Below are 18,571 nucleotides of genomic sequence, written 5' to 3'. Positions count from 1 at the left end.
GGCTTGAAAGTGATACGTGTCATTTCTACCCACAATCCTTTAGTTAGAACTCATGGCCCAATCCAACCACAATAGACAAGGAACTGAGTCTAGCTGTGTGTCAGGAGGAAAATGAGAGGGAGTTGGAGGAACCCATAGTGCTGTCTCTGGCACAAAGGCAAATTTTGTGAAAGCTGGGGAGGTTCTGTCTTGTCTTTCCATGCTAGATGCTAGCAGGAAGGAGTCCTAAAATCCAAGGAGGGATTAAAAATGGAAGGTTTTTCTGGGCTTCAGTATTATCAGATGCCCCATCATTTCACCTAGATAGACCTTTAAAGCCTTTCTGGGGAATATTAAAAATAGGATAAATTTGTGCTCATTTAGAGGTAATGTGTCTGCCACCCTGGAATTTGGTTATTGGCCTGAGTCTATGCTACCTGTTTATCCTTGTTTGGATCTGAATGGATTCTTTTGCTCAGTCGTTGGATGTCTGACTCGAACTGAATCAATCACTGGTGATGCATCAAAAAATAATGAGAAGAGCTTATATAAGTGCAATAAATTTTGGTTTCATTATTTATCTCTTTCTTAAAAGGATTGATCGTTTTATTTCCACAGTTTTCCAGCTTCTCAACATTCTCTTAGAATGAGTCAGAACTGTGTTTTTTTAGGCTCACTTAAAATGTTACCATGGTGGAACTTGCCTGGTGGTCCAGTGGCTATGACTCTGTTCCTAGTGCAGGGGGCCTGGGTTCGATCGCTGATCGGGAAACCAGATCCACCTGCCTTAACTGAAGATCCTAGATGCCCCCCAAAGATCAAAGATCCTGTGTGCCACAACTAAGACATGGTGTGGCCAAATAAGTAAAAATAAATAAATATATATATTTAAATGTTACCATGGTGAGTTTTAGGGAAGAGAATCCAATAAAGGTCCAATTAGTAACTATTACACTGAATTTCCTGGGATTTCAGATGTGATCTCACTTTCTCCTGTCCTGTATTTGGTTAGATGTGAGAAATGCTGTCTCCTGAGCTATAGATGTGTCCTGTATTTATTTATTTTTATTTTTCTTAAATTGAGGTGTATTTGATGTGCAAGATTTGTTCTGTTTTAGCCCTTAGTATTCACTTAAGAATGAGGAAATATTTTCTCAGAAAGAGATTGTGTAATCATCCTCCTGTTTTTGTTGTAACCAGTTTTGTTTCATTCATTAGCGAGAAGTTCCCAACTGGACTTGGTGTAGGATGTATAGCTGTTGTATGAAGAGAATCACAAAGATAAAGCCATGACTTGTGATTTTCGTGGCTAAATTCCAGTGTCTATGTCCCTTGTTGAGTTATGAACCTCTTGTGGGCCGGGACTGAGTGTGTATTTGTATTTTTCTGTGTTATAGAGTTGTGATCAGAGTTGAGTCCTGGGATTCCACCATGTAGGTGTGAATCATGGCTTTGCCATGTCCTAGTTTGTTACCTGGGGCACTTTTTCTAGCCTCTCTGTAGCTCCATTTTTCTTCTGTAAACTGAGTTCATAACAGGACACACCTCATAGGGAGATTGGGAAGAGTGAGTGAGTCGTACTTGTAAAGAACTTAGGGCGGTGACTCACCCACACACACACACATTTAGCAGGCACTAAAATATCCATTTTGTGGACATTAGTTAATGTTATTTGTCCGTTTTGTTTGTTTAATTTTAGTTGTAAATCGCTTGGCTAGAACTCGCCATGGCTTTGAGCTTAGCACATGGAGCCTGACCCCAGACCAGTGAGGGACCAGAGACATGGGATCCAGAGGCCTGTATCAGTATCTGCAAAATAGCTCAAAGATATTGTCTGTTGATGGGTACACAGGACTTTGCCCCAACACTGTTCTTGACTTTGTTTCCCCCTGGTCTCGCATTCCCTCCGTTCCTTCCTTTCCTGATTAAGAGCTGCTTGAATCTGCCTATTGGAACTCAGGGAGGGTCATGGAAGCTGGGTGAAGGCTATTTTCTATAATCAAAGAAATGCAAGGGCCCTCTTATCCCTCTTTTCAAGATGAGCAACCAGAGCACAATAAACTCCCTTTCTAGCTTTTCTCATTAAGTAATAGAGCTGGGATTTGAAAGCTTGACTGCAAAGCCTATGTTTTTAGCTACGTTACTGTAAGTTCCATGAGGGTGGTACGCTTCTGCTATGTGTCTTCAGAACCTTGAACTGGGTGGCACATGAGAGTTCAGTAAATATTTGTTGGGTGAATGAATGAAGGAATGAGCTCTGTTGGTCTTGGTATGTTTCTAAAACCATTCCTTTGTACCTGTAGAATTTAGCAGACTCCCTTACACCTATCTGTTCCTGTCCTCAAAAAAAAAATGAGACTTCTATCCAAAGAGTATGTGATTTCCCCAAAGTTTTATAGGTTTATTCTTCCTTTATTCCATAAATGTTTATTGAGTACCTACTATGTGCAAAACACCACGCTTGGCCCTATGTGAAGCAGGAATAGAGGCCACAAGGTAGAGACTGGCCTCAGAGCCACATTGTGAACAAAGATAAGGTTATCATTTGGTGGCTCATTCTTTTTAAAAATTTTTTTTAACTTTTTTTTTTTTAAAATATATTAGTGGCTCATTCTTGAGAAGAATCTTTAGAGAAGTCAGTAACCTCTTCTTGGAGCAAACGTAGAGGCTTAAGGATTTGGGGCTAATTGTCTCAGTTCAGTGGCTTTGTGCGTGGTGTCCTCAGCTTGTGTCACTTGTGTCAGAGACCTAGCAAAGCTAGACTTATACGAGGTCCTGCTTCAAGGTGCCCTGACAGAGCATCTTGTTAAGGAGAGGAGAAGTGAAAGCCCCAAATCACAGACATGTGGACTCTGGATCTTGACCTTGGGCTCTGGCTGGGGTTTTTAGGCTGAATGAAAGATTGTGTTTGCAGATTTTAAGAGGATGTGTTTATTCGTCTTTTCTCCCTCACTGTTTCTGAAAAGCTTGAAGATCTTTGTGTGCTCTTTTAACTAGGCTAAGATGTAGATTTCTCTAACAGATGCTGTACATTTCTCTGGGAAATTTGCGCAAGTAAGCTTTCTCTTCTAACAGAGCAGCAGTGGTTCTGAAAGCCGGAAGTTGATCATAGAGAGCTTCGCAAGGGTGTTGACTGGAGCTTGGCTGCTCCTTGGGGTTACGCAGCCCCTTTCCTCAATTTCGCTTAATGGAATGGGTCACAACCCAAATCAGCAGCGTTTTCCTGTACTGATGCTGCTGCTGCTCCTAAGTCACTTCAGTCGTGTCCAACTCTGTGCGACCCCACAGACGGCAGCCCACCAGGCTCCCCCGTCCTTGGGATTCTTCAGGCAAGAACACTGGAGTGGGTTGCCATTTCCTTCTCCAATGCATGAAAGTGAAAAGTGAAAGTGAAGTCACTCAGTCATGTCTGACTCGTAGAGACCCCATGGACTGCAGCTTACCAGGCTCCTCCATCCATGGGATTTTCCAGGCAAGAGTACTGGAGTGGGTTGCCATTGCCTTCTCTGCCTGTACTGATAGATATAAACAAATCTCAGCCAGGGGAATCGGAGCAGCCATGGTGGCCTCTGCTCCTGAGCTTTGAAAACACGTGGAAGTCTGACACCTAAGATGGTGATGGAGGCTTCATTCCCGTAGGGGAGCCACTATTGCCTGCCAGCTTGAGTGCCAAGAAAAGAAGCCTCCCCCTCTTAACTCCCATGGCATTAGCAGACTATTAAAGATAGCTTCCCTGGGAATTGGGCGGGGGGAGGGTGTGTGGAACCAGGAAGTCTGTGGTGGATGCTTTTTTTCTGGGCCTTCTTGTTTAGTTTGGCTGTGCTGGATCTTTGTTCCTGTGCAGGCTTTTCTCTAGTTGTAATGAGCAGAGGCTACTCTCCAGTTGCAGTGCGCGGCCTTCTCATAGCAGTGGCTTCTCTTCGTGAGGAGCATGGGCTCTAGGGCATGTGGGCTTCAGTAGTTGAGGCTCCTGGGTCTCAAGCACAGGCTCAATAGTTGTAGCACATGGGCTGAGTTGCTCTGCGGCATGTGGGATCTGCCCAGATCAGGGATCAATCCTGTGTCTCCTGCATTGTCAGGCAGATTCTTTACCACTGAGCCACCAGGGAAGCCCTTTCTGAACATTCTTATCCTCTGAGACTTAAGCAACCATTCAGTTGGAAACCTAGCATCACTAATGAACTTTCCCTTTAAATCAGTATGTGTGTGTGTGTGTGTGTTTGTGTGCACCCTCAGCCATGTCCAACTCTTTGCGAACCCCTGGTCTGCAGCCCACCAGGCTTCTTTGTCCATGGAATTCTCCAGGCAAGAATACTGGAGTGGGTTGCCATTCCCTTCTCCAAGGGATCTTCCAGACCCAGAGATCAAACCTGCGTCTCCTGTGTCTCCTGAATCGGTAGGCGGGTTCCTTACCACTGAGTTACCTGGGAAGCCCTTTAAATCAGTGCTACATATCAAACCCTTTTTTCACAGACAGCATAAATCTAGGATATAAAGAAGAATTTTAGGTCCACAAGCCGTTTTTGGAGACCCTTGTATTTCAAAATTTAAGAGTTCAGAACAATGATATGGTACATATACTGTAATTTATAGAATATTCCAGTGGGGTCTAGGGTAGTGCCCCATAATCTGTGATTATTTCTTCAGCAAAAGGAATGGATATTTGTACTAAGTGGAATAAAGACTATAAATAGATTTTCATTAGTTCAGGAAAGATTTTGCTACAAAACAAGTTAGGGAAAAGAACTTAAGTTTTTCAGAGCTTCTGGAGTTTTGGAATTGTGGGAAAGGCGTGGTGGGTATGTGGAAACATGGAGGACTTTAGGGCTGCCTCAGGGACCATAGAAGCCTCTCTTGACATATACTTGTCACGTTTATTATTAATATTGTTTTCTCCTAAGAAAAGCTAGTCCCGAAGGAATTGCTAGTCATCATTTGTAGCTTAAAAAAAAAAAACGAAGTTTGTAAAGTAGCTTATAATTTTGTGTGTCCAGTAAATGGATTGTCCAGTAAAATACCCTGATCCGTGTATCTGAACAAATGGAAAGTCGGGTTTATACAAGCCCCGCCCCCCTCACTCCCCACTTCCTTTCTCGTTCTGCTGTCTTTATTTACCGTTTCCTTCCACTTGGAGGCCTTTCCTTTGCCCTGGTGTTTTTTGGTGGGGAACCGCAGCTAAATTACACCTTTCCCATAATTTCCTCTTCAGGTGTCTCAGACTGCACTGACTTTCCCTACTCTGATCTCCTATTTTACGTAAACTCCTGCTGCTCCATGTGATATGTCAGTCATTGTTTTATACGCATTTATACACATCCAAGCACCCCAAGTCCTGCCTCCCAGCACCCGGCTCACCGCCGCCCCCTCTCCTATGTGATCATTCTGCCCCATGCCCTGACACACGCAGGGTGGCCACCAACCATGGCCACAAGCACCTTCGTCCCACACTGTCAGCGTTCCACACTGACGCCCAAGGCCCCGGCAGAGCTGTTGAGGAAACCTCCTCCGGCGATGGCGAGCACCCGTCAGCCCACAGGGGCTCCTTTTCCGCAGGGGATTCTGCCGTCGCCCCATGTTGGTGCACTTCATCGGCGGAACACTTCACCTCCAAAGAAAACAGTCTGTAAACAGACATGAAATCCTTTGGTGATAGAGGAGCCCAAGATTGGGCTAAAAGGAGACTGTGGTGTGTGATTACCCCTGGGGAGAATTCTTCGGGAAAGTCGATGACAGGTTGGGGAGAGGGGATGGAGTGTATCCGGGATGGATAGATAGTTTGGAGGGAATGGGAAACTACTGGATGTCATAACTAGGTGAGGGGTGTGTGGAACAGGGAGCTGTGTGTGTGTGTGTGCCCGTGTGCCCACCTTTGGTTAGGAGTGGGGGAGGGAGGTCTTCTGGGTAAATCTTGCCTCACTGTCGTAGGACTGAGAGTTGTGGTCAGGCAGGTGGAATACCATGTTGGTCAGGTAGTCCACCCTGGCAGGTATCTCTGCCTAGAGCACACCTACAGCCTCCCATCTGGCTGGCAGGTTTTCCTGGCTGGCCCCACTGGTATCTGTATGTTCTCTCACTTCCACTGCGCAGTGGTGTAACTACCAGCACGGGTCCACATTCATCTTCACACCTATGCCTCCTCGGTGCCTTGGTCTGCCTCCCAGAACCCACTTAAGACCAGGACCCTCTTGGAACCACCACTGGCGCACAAGAGTCACAGCCAGCCCAGGACCTGGCACAATGGCTAAGCCTCCCATAGCGGTTGCTGGCATGAGGCACATGGTAAGGGAGGTGTGTTTGTGGCCACTGGCCCCACTCATAGATGTAGATGCCCTTCCCGCACCTTCCGCCGTGGCCACCATCGTGCAGCTGCTCACACCCACGGCGACCACCCCAGCCCACCCCAGCCCACCCCTAACCCCACCCTATCCAACCCCACCTCCTTACCACCACCAACAGCAGGAGCCCCTGCACAAGCCCAGGAGCATCACTGCAGCCATCAGGGGCACCAGCAACAGCCCCTCAGCAGGGAGGAAGGCAGGCATTGGGAGGCCCCAGGTGGGTCATGGTGGAAGCGGTGCTGCTGGAGAGTCCACACAGTAGCGGGGGCATCTGAGAAGGAAGAAGCTGGTGGTGGACAGCTTGGAGTGGCATGGTTGCCACTGTGGCCAAAAGGTTTGTCCTGGGGGACGGTGGAGGTGGCCTGACGATGCTTGGGCTAGAGCTGTAGGGTTCCAGGGGGCTGGTGTCACAGCGCTGAGGCCAGCGGAGCAAGTGTGAGCTAAAAGGGTGGTAGGGTTGCACCAGGGAGATCAGTAGGTGGCAGGGGGAGAGGAAGAAGAAAGGCTTCCTTGACCAGAAATTGAACCTGGGCCATGGCGAATCCTAACCACTGTACCACCAGGGAGCATCAGGGGTTTGCCCCTTGCCTGTGTCTGCTGAACCCATCACCTCCATGCCACTCACTGTGTGCCACCTTGGCGCCCACACCTGGCCCAAATGAAGTAGGACAAAGGCTAACAGAGTATTGCAAAGAGAACCCACTGGTCATAGCAAACACCCTCTTCCAACAACACAAGGAAGACTCTACACATGGACATCACCAGATGGTCAATACCTAAATCAGATTGGTTATATTCTTTGCAGCCAAAGATGGAGAAGCGCTATACAGTCAGCAAAAACAAGACCGGGAGCTGACTGTGGCTCAGGTCATGAACTCCTTATTGCCAAATTCAGACTGAAATTGAAGAAAGTAGGGAAAACCACTAGATCATTCAGGTATGACCTAAATTGAATCCCTTATGATATACAGTAGAAGTGAGAAAGAGATTCAAGGGGTTAGCTCTGATAGAGTGCCTGAAGAACTATGAACAGAGGTTTGTGAGATTGTACAGGAGACGGGGATCAAGACCATCCCCAAGAAAAAGAAATGCAAAAAGGCAAAATGGTTGTCTGAGGAGACCTTACAAATTGCTGAGAAAAGAAGAGATGCCAAAGTCAAAGAAGAAAAGGAAAGATACACCCATTTGAATGCAGAGTTCCAAAGAATAGCAAAGAGAGATAAGAAAACCTTCCTCAGTGATCAGTGAAAAGAAATAGAGGAAAACAATAGAATGGGAAAGATTCTTTTCAAGAAAATGAGAGATACCAAGGGAACATTTCATGCAAAGATGGGCTCAATAAAGGACAGAAATGGTATGGACCTAACAGAAGCAGAAGATATTAAGAAGAGGTGGCAAGAATACACAGAAGAACTGTACCAAAAATATCTTCATGACCCAGATAACCACGATGGTGTGATCGCTCACCTAGAGCCAGACATCCTGGAATGCAAAGTCAAGTGGGCCTTAGGAAGCATCACTATGAACAAAGCTAGTGGAGGTGATGGGATTCCACTTGAGCTGTTTCAAATCCTAAAAGATGATGCTGTGAAAATGCTGCACTCAATATGTCAGCAAATTTGGAAAACTCAGCAGTGGCCACAGGACTGGTAAAGGTCAGTTTTCATTCCAATCCCGAAGAAAGGCAATGCCAAAGAATGTTCAAACTACCACCCAATTACACTCATCTCACATGCTAGCAAAGTAATGCTCAAAATTATCCAAGCCAGGCTTCAGCAATACATGAACCAAGAACTTCCAGATGTTCAAGCTGGATTTATAAAAGGCAGAGGAACCAGAGATCAAATTGCCAGTATCCTTTGGCAATTATAGAAAAAGCAAGAGAATTCCAGAAAAACATCTATTTCTGCTTTATTGACTACGCCAAAGCTTTTGACTGTGTGGATCACAACAAACTGGAAAATTCTGAAAGAGATGGGAATACCAGACCACCTGACCTGCCTCCTGAGAAATCTGTATGCGGGTCAAGAAGCAACAGTTAGAACTGGACATGGAACAACAGACTGGTTCCAAATTGCAAAAGGTGTACCTCAAGGCTGTATATTGTCACCCTGCTTATTTAGCTTATATGCAGAGTACATCATGAGAAATGCCAGGCTAGATGAAGCACAAACTGGAATCAAGATTGCCAGGAAAAATATCAATAACCTCAGATATGCAGATGACACCACCCTTATGGCAGAAAGTGAAGAGGAACTAAAGAGCCTCTTGATGAAGTGAAAGAGGAGAGTGGAAAAGCTGGCTTAAAACTCAACATTCAGAAAACTAAGATCATGGTATCTGGTCCCATCACTTCATGGGAAATAGATGGGGAAACAATGGAAACAGTGACAGACTTTATTTTCTTGGGCTCCAAAATCACTGCAGATGGTGACTGCAGCCATGAAATTAAAAGGCACTTGTTTCTTGGAAGAAAAGCAATGACCAATCTAGACAGCATATTGAAAAGCAGAGACATTACTTTGCTGACAAATGTCCATCTAGTCAAGGCTATGGTTTTTCCAGTAGTCTTGTATGGATGTGAAAGTTGGACTATAAAGAAAGCTGAGTGCTGAATAATTGATGCTTTTGATGGTTTTGGAAAAGACTCTTGAGAGTCCGTTGGACTGCACGGAGATCCAACCAGTCCATCCTAAAGGAAATCAGTCCTGAATATTCATTGGAAGGACTGATGCTGAAGCTGAAACTCCAATCCTTTGGCTACCTGACGCGACCCTTGATGCTGAGAAAGATTGAAAGCAGGAGGAGAAGGGGACGATAGAGGATGAGATGGTTGGATGGCATCACTGACTCGATGGACATGAGTTTGAGCAAGCTCCAGGAGTTGGTGATGGACAGGGAAGCCTGACGTGCTGCAGTCCATGGAGTTGCAAACAGCTGGACACAACTGAGCAACTGAAATGACTGATACACGTTGCTTCTCCTACAAGAGTGTGGGCTTCTTGAAGAACAGGAACTACATGGTTTACTTCATCTGTATCCTGTCACCACAGTGTTTCTGTAACACAGGAAGAGGAACTTTGTAAAGCATGAGTTTTGAGGTCAAGTGAGTTTTAAGAAATGAGAATAATTTTTTCCCCTTTAGGAGCTTTGCGATGCGTGTTGGCCTTAAAGCTTCTGAGCAGTCTTTACTTCTGAGTAAAGAAACCTGGTTAAGTCTTGTCAATCTTGCATTTGTCCTTCATGTTTGACCTCAAAACTCCCCTTTCCACTAAGAATATCCTGCACACTTGTGTTTTGTAATTCATGTGCTTTGTAATAACTTGAGCTGGGCTTATTAAAGTTACTCAATAAGTGATTGTAAATAGACTGTTGAAGCAGCCACCCTTTCTTTTTTATTCTATACATTTATTTAATGAATCCCATTTTGTAGGTAGTATTAAGATAATTGTGAGCTTGTTTCAGTCAAAACACATTCTAACTGAATGGAGTCATGACATTTTACTGTATTTAATTTTTTGGATTTCATCTCGTAGTCCCCAAACTGGTGGGCAATGCTGATTCTAGCTTTTCCCTAACAGCCCTGTACTAACTGTCAGGCCAGAAGAAACCCCTCTCAGGAAGTTAATAAAGGAACAGCTGAATTTTACAGAGATAGGGCTGGGTCAGGTGTGGAGTTTCCAAGATGGGTGGAAGGAGAAGTGGGACTTCTGCAGTCAGTTGAAGTTTTATTTTCCAAACTCAACACCCACATTTTTCTTCCCCTATTTGCAAAGAAGGACAGGAAAGTTACGGTTGATACAAGGGGGTGCAGAATCTGAATCTGGCTACTCTGAGTCCATTTTAGTTAGCTTTCACTCTAAGGGGCTTCCCAGGTAGCACTAGTGGTAAAGAACCTGCCTGCCAATGCAGGAGACATAAGAAACATGGGTTTGATCCCTGAGTTGGGAAGATCTCCTGGAGAAGGAAATAGCAACCCACTCCAGTATTCTTGCTTGTGCAACGCTATGGACTGTGGCCTGCCAGGTTCCTCTGTCCATGGAGTTGCACAGAGTTGGACACGACTGAAGTGACTTAGCACACTGGTTTCTAAGGAAGTAGATTCCATGCAAGAGAGGCATCGCAGGCAGCCTTCATAATTTGTGGTGAAGTGGCTGCCTTTATATTCTTTAAAACTAATATCTTTGAAAAAATTTTTATTTATTTATTTTATATTTGTTTTTGACTGTGCTGGGTCCTTGTTGCTGCACACAGGCTTTCTCTGGTTGCGGTGAGCAGGGGCTGCCCTGTTGTGGTGTACTGGCTTCCCTTTGCAGTGGCTTCTCTTGTTGTGGAGCACAGGCTCTAGGCATGCAGGGTTTGGTAGTTGCAGCATGTGAGCTTAGCTGCCCCATGGCATGTGGGATCTTCCTGGACTAGCCATGTCCCCTGCGCTGGCGAGTGAATTCTTAACCGCAGGACCACAAGGGAAGTCCCCAAACTAATATCTTATATTTGAATAAGCACTCACAGTTTGCAAAGCATCTTGACAGAAATTTCAGTGGATCCTTACAGCCACCTTCTGGAGGACATGGTATAGTCACTGATCCATTTTATAGATGAGTAAGTTACAGATGTCATTTCTTCAAAGCCACACCATCATGATCTTGATCCTGTATAGGCTGGTTTATATCCATGTTCTTGCTGGGTCAAGAAAAAACAACAGCTAGCTTCAGTCCCGGAGAAGGCAATGGCAAGCCACTCCAGTACTCTTGCCTAGAAAATCCCATGGACAGAGGAGCCTGGTGGGCTACAGTCCATGGGGTCGCTACTAGTCGGACAAGACTGAGCAACTTCACTTTCACACGTTGGAGAAGGAAATGGCAACCCACTCCAGTGTTCTTGCCTGGAGAATCCCAGGGATGGCGGAGCCTGGTGGGCTGCCGTCCATGGGGTCGCACAGAGTCGGACACGACTGAAGTGACTTAGCAGCAGCAGCAGCAGCAGCTTCAGTCCTCATCATCTGATAGAGAAAAGGTGTGTTATTAATGGAAAATGCCAGCTGGGATCCCTTCAGACCATGTCCATTGAGTGATTGCTGCCTCAGGAATATTTTAAGGGATCCTCTGTCTTGGTCTGAGGCCCATCCAGGTCTGGTGTTCTCATTGGCCTTATACTTGGCCTTGAGGACCTGTATGGCTTTTGGATCCACTTCCAGCTTTATTCTTTTTCCTTCTGTTCTTCTAGACCTCAGATTCCCATCTCCTTCTTAGCTCTTCTGTTAGTGTAAGTTAGCCTTCTTTCAGGACCAGACAAGGTTTAGACCTGTATGTGGGTGACTCACACCTTGTGATTCCAAGACTTCCTCTTTTACCCAGTTTCATGCAGTGGCCTGCTGACTGCCTTGCGACAGCCCAGCCAGAGCCTGAGGGCAGCCCAGATCAAAACAAGAAATTAAGTAAGGCTCAGGATAGCATGGGTTCTGTTCAGACCCCTGCATAGGAGGATGGAAAAGGAGGAAGTGGCTTTCTTTCAAGGGCTTTGATAAGGGAGTCAATCTATCAGTGAAAAGAGTCTTTTGAGGAGACTAAGCCAGTCTGAGCAAAGTAAACAGAAGAGCTTTGAATCTGGTGTTTCTCTGTTTGCTTCTGCCCCCTAGGGGAGAGAATGCTCCATGATTGGAGAGTGACTCCTGAAAGGGAGAGTTTGGAATAAAGCAGAGGGGATGGCACTGGGGTCCCCGTCCAGGTTCTCTCATGGTACAGCCCCACCTGAGCACAGAACTGGGCACTGAAGCCTTGCCTACAGCCTCAGAAACCTTGCCTAGTGGGAGGTGCTGCTGCACCTTGTCTACCACTCCAAGACCCTATGTAGACAAGTGAGGTTGCTTGTCATAGGATTTTAAAGAGATTGGTACCTTCTTTATATCTCTTCTTTATGGCGTTATATATATATATCTAGTATATACATGTAATTCATTGTTTTTTTTTACCCTTACCTCCTGGTCTGGCAGAAGGACAACAGTGAATAGCTTAACTCCATTCTTAGATGATGGTTGTCCTTGTTCCCTTTTGCTGACTTACCTGGTGAATTGAAAAGTGAAGTGAAAGTGTTAGTCATTCAGTTGTGTCCTATTCTTCGTGATCCCATGGACTGTAGCCTGCCAGGTTCCTCTATCCATGGAATTCTCCAGGCAAGAATACTGGAGTGGGTTGCCATTCCCTTCTCCAGGGGATCTTCCCAACCCAGGGATTGAACCCAAGTCTTCCGCATTGCAGGCAGATACTTTACCGTCTGAGCCATCAGGGAAGCCCAAAATATAAAGTGGGAGGGAGGTTTCAGAGGGAGGAGACATATGTATACCTATGGCTGATTCATTTTGATGTATGGCAGAAACCAACACAATATTGTAAAGTAATTATCCTCCAATTAAATAAATTTTTTAAAAAAGAAAAAAAAGTGTAGTGAGTAGAGGTGAGGGAACTCATGACCTGGGTCAACCTTTCTGTGGCTGTTGGATCTGGATTTAGATCTGCACTCTGCAAATGCACCCATTCCTATGGACTTGTGGGTTATTTTAGGAAGAAGCCCCTTGAACAAAAGTTTTGGTTGAAAAGAAATGTTTTTCACTCTCATTTAGATGACAGGTGGGCTCAGTCCATGCCTGAGGCCAGATGTGGTGGTGGCCTCAGTCAGGGAAAGAGATGGAGTGGGACAGACCATGACAGTGAACCTGGGACATGAGTCACATAAGTCATGTTTCAGGCTGATTCTACCCTCCTGCCCCGTTCTCAGGACTTTTGCTGCTGCTGCTGCTAAGTCACTTCAGTCGTGGCCGACTCTGTGCGACCCCATAGACAACAGCCCACCAGGCTCCCCCGTCCCTGGGATTCTCCAGGCAAGAACACTGGATTGGGTTGCCATTTCCTTCTCCAGTGAATAAAAGTGAAAAGTGAAAGCGAAATCGCTCAATTGGGTCTGACTCTTAGTGACTCCATGGACTTCTGCAGCCTACCAGGCTCCTCCCTCCATGGGCTTTTCCACGCAAGAGTACTGGAGTGGGGTGCTACTACCTTCTCTGCTCAGGACCTTTAAAGCCTCAGAAAAGAAAATGTTAGTTGCTCAGTCATGTCCAACTCTTTGCAAATCCATGGACTGTAGCCCTCCAGGCTCCTTTGTCCCTGAAATTCTCCAGGCAAGAATACTGGAGTGGGTAGCCATTTGCTTCTCCAGGAGATCTTCCCGACCCAGGGATAGAACCTTCACTGCAGACAGATTCTTTACCATCTGAGCCACCAGGGTAAAGCCTCAAACTATGACACAAAATGCAGAAACAGACAAGTAATGGAGATGAGGCCATTTTTAGGATTGTGACCCAGTGTCTCTTGAGCTTTCCTTAACTCCTGTGTTGTTTTTCATGTTTGTTTTTTCCAGACATTCTTCGGGAGACCTTCACTTCCCTGGACTATGAAGTCAAGCATTTCTTATATCTCACTATGACAGATATAACCGACATTCTACGCGAAGTTGCCCAGATGCCCCAGCACCAAGACTCTGACAGCTTTGTGTGTATCCTGGTGAGCCGAGGGGGCTCCCAGAGTGTGTTTGGCGTGGATCAGACTCACACTGGTGTCCCTTTGGATCATATCAGAAGGATGTTCATGGCAGACATGTGCCCCTCTCTCTCAGGGAAGCCAAAACTCTTTTTTATTCAGAGCTATGTGAAATCAGAGGGCCAGCTGGAGGACAGCAGCTTCCTGGAGGTGGACGGGCCGTCAGTGAAAAGTGCAGAATCCAAGGCCAGGCAGCCTGGGGCCTACCGAGATTTGATTCACCGAGAAGCTGACTTCTTCTGGAGCCTGTGCAAAGCAGATGTGTCCCTGCTGGAGAGGCCCTCCAGCTCACCCTCATTGTACCTGCAATGCCTCTCCCAGAAACTGTGGAAAGAAAGGTGAGCCACCCAAGCTGTGGTGGATCCTGGCCCCAGTTGTTTATTTTCTGCTGCCAAGATGAAAGGGTCTTCCCAAGTGGTGCTAGTGGTAAAAAACCTACCTGCCAACACAGGAGACATAAGAGATGCAGGTTCGATCCCTGGGTTGGGAAGATCCCCTGGAGGAGGGCATGGCAACCCACTTCAGTATTCTTGCCTGGAGAATCCCATGGACAGAGGAGCCTGGCGGGCTACAGTCCACAGGGTTGCAAAGAGACGGACATGACTAAAGCGACTTAGCATGCACACATGCACCAAGATGAAAGTGCCACTGTTTGATGCCCTTTTCCTCAGGGGGATTTTTTCATTCCTTGTTGGGGTTGCCTTGAGAGTCTGAGATAGATTCTGTACAGTTTTTGAATGCTTTATGCCTTAGAAGGGTATTTAGTAGAGCTTGTGGTTTGGATATTTTTCTTCAAAATTAAGAAATGTTTGTTTTTTCTTATTACAAAAGCAATGCATGCTCCTTACTGAAAACAACAGCAACAGCAACAACAAACCACGAGCTTAGATGCTGAAAGCCGAACATAACAAGCAGTTTTAATCCAACTTACCAGAACCAACCTGTTAACCAAATCTCAATGTATTGCCTTCCAGATCTTTGGATCCCATACAATTATACATAAACATATTTTTAAGCCAAAATGAAATCATAATCTACTGTTACTTTATAACGTGCTCTTAGTTTGTGTAACAGCTTATGTTTACATGTCAGGAATTACATTTCTATAGCATTTTACTATCTGCAGAGTAGTCCCTAATATGGTTATAGCATAATTTCCTTGGCCAGTCTTTAGTCATTGGGTAATGTTTTGCATTGGGCAATGTTTTTACATCTTTTTAGGTCAGTATTTGTTCTTATTCTTAATTGTTTTATTGAAGGGAAAATTCCCAGAAGTGGAATTACTGGGTCAAATGACAAGCATTAAAAAATATGTTTATTTATTTATGACCTCACTGGGTCTTCTTTGCTGCACTCAGACTTTTCTTTAGTTGCAGAGAGTGGTGGCTGCTCTTCCTTGCAGTCTGCAGACTTCTCGTTGCAGTGACTTCTCTTGTTGCAGAGCATAGGCTTTAGAGTATGGGTTCAGTAATTGTGGCACACAGGCTTAGTTATCCTGTGGCATGTGAAATCTTCCCAGGACAGGGATCAAACGCTTGTCCCCAGCATTGGCAGGCAGACTTTTAACCATTGGACCACCAGGGAAGTCCAATAAGCATGTTAAAAACCTTTGATACATTTTATCAGATTGTCTTCTAGAACAGTTAGACCAGCTTTTCAAAAAAAATTTTGGCCATGCCATGTGGCTTGAGGGACTTTAGTTTCTCAATCAGGGATTGAACCCAGAACCCTGGTAGTGAGAGGACTGAGTCCTAACCACTGGACTGCCAGGGAATTCCCTTAGGCCTGTTTTTATGAGACTGTTTTACATCCCTGAGTTCTCACTAATACTGTGTGCTCTTTTATTTCCCCACCTCTTGACAATTTGATGGATAAAAAATGGTACCAGAGTGTACAGGTTTGCAAGTCTTTGTTACTTGGACATTTTTGATGTTTATTGGCAAGAATACTTTTCTAAGGGAACCATTAGTGGTCTGCTGTTCCTTTAGATGGAAGCAAGCCTCACTGTGCCTCAAATGTAAGATTAGTAGTCCCTTTTCAGTTGCCCACTAATTACAATTTAGAGTATCTCCAAGTCACTTATGAAAAGCATTTTCTGTTGCTTGGGGGACCCCAGGAATAAATATCAGGGCCTGGGACACCTAGCCTCCTCAGGGATGGCTGAACAGTAAGGGGAGGGCTAGAGCAGGGGTGACTCAGCCTTCCAAGGTGGAAACGCCATGGGCCAGCCACATCGTTGACTTGGCCTTTTACATTCATCCTGCATTTGCACAGAGTTGCCTCTTGGGGGAGGGGACTGTGGTCATCGAACCAGACTGCTGCAAACCTGTTTAGATCATGTGCTAAGCAGCTTGTAGACTATTTAGAAAGGAACAGTTTTACAGCACTTTCATATCTGTGAGTTGATTTCATTCTGATGATAATCTGTCTCCTCACTGATAATTGGATGGGATTAATTTTTGCCTTTTACGTTCCCTCCAGAAAGCACTCGCTCCTGGAACTCCACACTGAACTCAACAGCCTGGTGTATGATTGGAACAGCAAAGTGTCTGCTAAGGAGCGGTACTACGTCTGGCTGCAGCACACTTTGAGAAAGAAGCTCTTCCTCTCTCACAAATAAAAAGTCAAAGTCACAGCGGGTGAGAACCTGCTTCCTGTTGTGTCTCCATATGGCAATAAGCACAGAGAGAACAGGCTGTCTTGTGTCTCTTCTTATAAGCTCACTGATCCTGTTCATAAGGACTGCACTAACATGACCTAATCCCCTCCTGAAGGCTCACTATCTAATACTATCATATTTGAGGGTGGACACAGACATTCAGTTTAAAATAGTGGCTTTCAGATCTGAGGTTGCCTGTCTGTCTAGGATTCACATAGCTTTCTACATCTAATTAGGTATAGTATACCTTTCCTAGGGCTTCCCCGGTGGCTCAGCAGTAAAGAATTCACCTGCAACGCAGGAGTGAGTCACAGGAGACGCAGGTTCAATCCCTGGGTCAGGAAGATCCCCTTTGAGGATGCATGGCAACCCACTCCAGTATTCATGCATAGAGAATCCCATGGACAGAGGAGCCCAGCAGGCTACAGTCCATGGGGTCCCAAGAGTTGGACACAACTTAGCAACTAAACTACCACCATCCAAAAACAGTAGAGCATTTTTTGCAAATGTTCATGAAACATTTACCACAACAGACTATATTCTGGGCCATAAAATAATATATTTAAGAGGATTTAAACCATACAAAATATATTCTCAGGCTATGAAGAAATTAGCCTAAAAATAGCATGTGAAAAATCTACAAATATTTGGAAATCGGACTTCACACTTATAAATACCCCCTGTTCAAAAAAGTCTAGGGAAATTGGAAAATATCTTTAATTGAATAAAGTGAAAACACAAATAGAAAAATTTGTGGCATAAGCTAGTAAGATTGATATCTAGTTCGGCAGAGAGTTGGAAAGAATCAGATACGACTGAACCACTGAGCACGCATGCACTAGCTAGAATAATAAGGGAAAAGGCAGACACAAATTAGCAGTGTTAATAAGAAGAGACACCACTACAGATCTGATAGGGACATTAAAACAACAATAATATTTATTGGCAGCTTTATTCTGATAAACTTTTATGAAATTGACTATATCCTTAAGAGACAAACTGCCAAAGTTCACTCAAGGTGCAAAGAATCACATGGACAGAGGAGCCTGGTGGGCTACATGGGATCTCAAAGAGCTGGACATGACTGAAGTGACTTGGCAGACACGCATACCTTTCCTCCTTGGATTGGAGAGCATGACCTGGAAGAGTATTATTGCTTAAAATATCCTTAAAGGGGGACCTCCTTGGCAGTTCAGAGGTTACAACTCTGTACTTCCACTGCAGGGGACTTGAGTCTGATCCTTTGTTGGGAAACTGATCCCACATGCCACTTGGAGAAAAAAAAAAATACAAAGCAAAAGCAAAGCAGCAATAAAACAGTTATTTATTAAATTATATTAAATTATATTATGTTATCTGTTTACTTTTGTCACTTTTGTTAATACCATTTGTCAGTCCACAGATTTCAAGAAGAGTGTTAAGGGTTTGCTTGTGTGTTTTGCTCACTGGCAAGGGTTATGGGGTGGAATAGAGGGACTCTGATTCCAGGAGCAGGCCTCCAAGATGGGAGGAATAAGGACTTGCCATCCCTTGCCTGCTTCACAGAATTGGTCCAAGGATGAAATAAGAGAGCCTTTATGATCATACCCAATGACTGCACTGGTGAGGCCATGCGCACGTAGCTGTTATTATTCATAGCACACTGCGGAGGAGTTATTTTGAAAATGTTGAATCAAAGCTTGAAAACTGGTAAGGATTTTGGCAGGTTGAGATGGAGAAGAGAATACATTGCAGAAGAAACAGATAAAATGAAGGAGCAAGGGAAATGCAAGGCGTGTTTTAAAAACCGTGAGTGTAACTTTTAGCTGGAGTGTAGAGAATGTGAGCAATGGTGACAAGCCAGGAGGTGCCTGGCATGTGGTTGGCATGTGAAGAGCTGAAAAGACCCCCATCTCTTGTCTTTTAGTCAGCTCTCATGTAAGTTATTTTTCCTCACTTTAGTAGTAGAGTCTGAACTACTTTGACACTTTTGTATATAAGCATTTGATTATTAAATGCCTTAT

The 18,571-nt window shown here is 44.9% G+C and overlaps 1 protein-coding gene across 6 annotated transcripts in view; it reads left to right on the top strand.

The window, feature by feature from the left end:
* The window catches only part of CFLAR (CASP8 and FADD like apoptosis regulator), a 54,648-nt gene extending 36,733 nt beyond the window's left edge, over positions 1-17,915 (top strand). For all 6 annotated transcript variants that reach the window (XM_055397130.2, XM_088828359.1, XM_055397132.2 and 3 more), the window contains 2 exons: positions 13,731-14,247; positions 16,391-17,915. In XM_055397130.2, the coding sequence (XP_055253105.2) occupies positions 13,731-14,247; positions 16,391-16,529 (656 nt within the window). In that variant the 3' untranslated portion in view covers positions 16,530-17,915. The remainder of the gene's footprint in view (positions 1-13,730; positions 14,248-16,390) is intronic.
* Positions 17,916-18,571: the final 656 nt, after the last annotated feature.

Source organism: Moschus berezovskii, chromosome 2 (assembly GCF_049115385.1).
Source record: "Moschus berezovskii isolate FMDL1 chromosome 2, NW_MosBer_1.0, whole genome shotgun sequence".
NCBI lineage: Eukaryota > Metazoa > Chordata > Mammalia > Artiodactyla > Moschidae > Moschus > Moschus berezovskii.
This window is presented reverse-complemented; position numbering and strand designations above follow the sequence as displayed.